Consider the following 4,445-nt stretch of genomic DNA (forward strand, 5'->3'; position numbering starts at 1 on the left):
GAGGGAGCTCTTCTTAATATTTTGACACCAAAATCATGTCGATACACCTTACCGACTGCGAGTAAAGCCACCCACGCTTTAACTTGACAGACTGTATTAACACTTTTTTTTAATTGATGAATTTTCTCATTATTCTTATTTATAATTATAACTTATAAACTGATATACAATTTTCTAGTTGAATTAAAAAATTTTGTATTTTTTGGCATATATCATTCCATTTACGAGAAACGTTCTATTAATTCCAATTTTAATCATTAAAAAAAAAGTTAGATATCTGAAGTCATCGAAACCCGTAGATTCCGAATTATTATGTTTTAGGCTGTTAACTTTGAAATTAAAAAAATCTACTTCTAAATTTTAATCCTAAAGCCTAACAAAGGACCCTTGAGCGTCGGCTACTCTATTGAGATAGCCTCTCTGCTTGTTATTTATGATCGTATTCTTATTTCAATTTCGGAATGGATATTTTAAAGCCTTTAGACCATTTAAACGAGCTTCCTGGACCTTTAAAAATATCTACCTGAGTGCCTGCGGAGAATTTCTCTGATCTTCTTTGACCTAAAGAATTTTTAGTATATACTCAAAGATTCTTTTCGGTAGGGCACTCTTAAAAGGACCACTAAAAGGATCTTGAAAAGGACCCAAATCTCTCAAACTATCTCCGAGACTATTTTGTTTCAAATCGACTTTGTTTATAAACTCAAATGGGCCAGGCTATTTCGCTAAAGAAAACTCAGAGATTTCTTTCGGCAGGGCTTTAAAACATTTAAAAGAACTACCTGGACCTTTGAATATATATAACTGAGTGTCTGCGGAGAATTTCTCTGAGTTTCTCTGACCCTAGAGAATCTTTAGAATATACTCAGAGATTTCTATCGGTAGGGTTCTTGCATTTTGTAATCTGGTGTATGCGCCATTTTAATCCAAATCATCGACATTTAAAAACAATTTCTGTTGAAAGAGGAATTTATCAGTTTGCAAAATTAAAGAGGAAAAATGAATCCCAATAACTCTCAGAAACAATATATGTCGTTAACCATTTTTTTCAAATAGGTTGCAACGGCTATCAGATTATTTATTCGTCGTGTTAAGAGATGGGTCGCGCCCCTAGCGGCCAGAAGAACAATAACATTTAGTATCAAAATTATTCATTCAAGTTTCGGCTATCAAATCCCATACATATGTAATCGTCATTATAAATGTTATACTTAATTTATCGGATATTCTAACATTTGTGGATGATGGATCGCCAAGACTCGAAGAAGGAGAAAGTATTGCTAATTCAGATCATATTTACTATCGTGGAATTATTGGAGAAACTGAAAATAGGTTATACACAAGGTTCCTTTGTGTAAAAACAACGGAGTTTCACAGAAGTCTTCCTCATGAGGTGAAAGTTGTTATAGCTGAAGAAAAAGTAAAAATTGCAATAGATGAAAAAAGTCATGCTAGTGTTGTTTTGTTATGTTGATACTCTTAATCTACTGCACAAAAATATCTGGTATATTAGGTAATCTGTCTAAAATAACACGAGCGTCCGATGATTTGTTTTCACAGTCAACTACGCTATACTTATATATTCTTTTTCTGCAATATTTCACATCCATTTTACCAACATATTTCTTAAAATAAATAACGAATGAATTCTGCAATGTTTTAAATCCGCTCTAATAGCACGAAACGTTCCGGGAACGTACCTTGAACGTTCCGCGGGAACCTTTGGCACGTTTTAGGAACGTTCCACTGGGTTCTGTGGGGAATATTGCTTTATTGTTATTTTTAATAATAATGATTTCGTAAACCGTAAGAGATAAGTAGAAATATATGTCATTTTTGAGTTTTTAGTACCGTATATACTACATTGTAATATGGTATCTATAAAATAAACTGACATTCATTTTCACCTATCACCTGCGGTTTAACGGATATTCATAGATAATAATAAGATTAACGATAATTTATTCTTTCAACGTTCCCAAGTGGCGGACATTTTAAACGCTCAGGGAACGTTCCTGGTTCGTTCCACTGGAACGTTCCGAAGGTTCCCGCGAAATGTTTCGTGCTTCTAGGGCGTTGTTTCGAAAGTGCATTTGATTCTGTTGTTCTGGCCGCAAGTGGCGCCACCCATAGCTTAACATGACGAATTCTGCAATGACCCGTACATTAAGAATTGTTCATTTTTTATGTCTAGCGACGTCAAATATTTTCAAGTTTTTCAAATTTTTAATACAAAGGTTTTACAATTTGAGCAATTTATATTTGAAACTGATAAATTAGAATAGATTTAATTGTAAACGTTTCAATTTTAAATTGTTGAATTATAAACTTTGTAATTTCAAACTATTCAATTTAAAGCATTTTAAATCTGAATTGTTAATTTTTCATTTGAAATGATTCAGACATTAAAACTGTATTTTAACATCTTTTAATTAAAAAATGAATGATCAAAAATAAAGAGACTTATGAATTTAATGTGTAAAAACATTTAGGGCACTTAAATATTAACGATCTTAGAATTAGGCATTGCAAATTGTATAATTTTATGTTTGATAATTTAAACTATCAAATTGAACATTTTAAAATTTAAAGCGTCAAAGATTTCATAGTTATAGTGTTTAAAATTGTACAATTGCAAAGGGACCGTTTAAGTATAACATAACGCGCTTTTTCGGTATTTTAGACCAGTTTTTAAAAATATCATGTGTTTTAAAACCACGTAGTTAGCGTTATGTATCTCCTCAAAGTACGCTACGTAATTAATTAAATGTAATTGGATAGATTTGTCTACTAAGTTTAAAAAGATTTTTAGTATTAAAAATTATTGGCTATTTACCGATTTCCCAGTTTTCCGGTTAAGTGGCCAACCCATTCTGGTAAAGTGAATCTTTTACTGTAGGGATGAAAAATATAATTTTAAAACAAAATAATTAGGCATCAGTGACCTTACGTTCGTATTCATTTTTAAGAGGATCTTACTTTTCTTTAGGGATATCCATGGAGCATATTTGGCACCAATTGGAAGCAAAGCGGTCCTGAAGTCGCGCTCGACCACCGTGACGCGTGATGAACTTTTTTCACTTGAGGAATCTTTGCCTCAAGCGTCTTTCATAGCAGCACTCAATCAGCGCTACGTTTCCGTCAAACAAGGTAGGTCACTATTAGAGTGCAGTTAACTCTTTGCCATAAGGATGATATATAACACTGATACTCCTTACAATTATTACATGATGATATGTATGTATTGTACATTTAGACACCGACAGATTCTTATAATATGTTCTCTACCCCATCTGAATTTTGGTTAGGTCCCTTGACATGGCAAACGATCTTCGATTTAGCACAATAATCTAGGAATTGATTTTAATTATTGTTTTAGATTTTCCTAAAAAATTAACTATTTTTTCAAGTGAAGGGGTCAGGATTATAAGGGGTCTTACGATGATTTTGGAAAAAATGAAATTATTTGCTCATTTTATATAATTTTCGATGTATTTCTTTTTTGCCACTGTAAAAACTGATCATATTTTATTATTTTATATACATGGACATATTAAATCAAGTGTTCCCACCTAAAATTATATTTTTATTGGTTTAAAACTTGGCTGAATTATAGTTCTGGTGGATCTATCACTCATATCCCGATTCTGTCCGTTTCGATGTTGCGCCGGCTTCACGCTTGAATGTATCTGAATATGTACCTATCTATTAAATGTAACTGAATTTATTTACGTCGCGACTCATAGCGCTACTGCGTCATACTTTTCCAAGGTCAGCGACTACATAATTGGGTCCTGAGTATTGACATGAAAAAAGGTTCCTATTCTATGTCGAACAGACTCGGGGCCGGTACAGAATTGGGGTGGGAGTATACATTAATTAACTAAACCATATTTCTATTTATTAACCGGTTTTCAATATACCGGGACTTGCAATTTCGACTATTTCACGTGTTGTTTCACATTTACGTTAGTGTAACTTCTGTCAGGCTAAGACGATTAAACTTTTATGATTAGGATCTGAAATCTTGGGTGCGCTTGTGTCGCTAACTGGCGAAACCAGGTAGGATTTTAAAAACGGACTGGCTATTTCGACATACAATTATGGCCAGGGTTGGTAACGTATAATACTCCACGTATTATACGTGGTTTTCTACGCGTATATTGCCACGTATATTACTTGTATAGTTTTCTACTCGATATGATATATTATGTACAAATGGAAACTTTTAGTGCGTATGCGTTAATTCTGAAAAATACCTCAAACTATCTATTATTCTTGATATGGGTCGTGTTTCCCGTGTTTTCTTTTCAACTTTTCATTACAGTAAATAGTAAAAAAATGTATCGAGGATCATAATACTACAGAATTTAGAATACCAATATATATATATATATATTTATATTTAAATATTCTTTAAATTTGAATAAATGTTAAAGCAGTTT

The 4,445-nt window shown here is 32.6% G+C and overlaps 1 protein-coding gene across 1 annotated transcript in view; it reads left to right on the forward strand.

Moving 5' to 3' along the window:
• Window positions 1-4,445, forward strand: part of LOC117170548 (protein singed) — a 131,272-nt gene that overhangs the window by 107,255 nt on the left and 19,572 nt on the right. Inside the window, exon 6 of the mRNA XM_033357357.1 lies at window positions 2,990-3,150. Coding sequence (XP_033213248.1) covers window positions 2,990-3,150 — 161 coding nt within the window. The remainder of the gene's footprint in view (window positions 1-2,989; window positions 3,151-4,445) is intronic.

This window comes from Belonocnema kinseyi, chromosome 4, assembly GCF_010883055.1.
Source record: "Belonocnema kinseyi isolate 2016_QV_RU_SX_M_011 chromosome 4, B_treatae_v1, whole genome shotgun sequence".
Lineage (NCBI taxonomy): Eukaryota > Metazoa > Arthropoda > Insecta > Hymenoptera > Cynipidae > Belonocnema > Belonocnema kinseyi.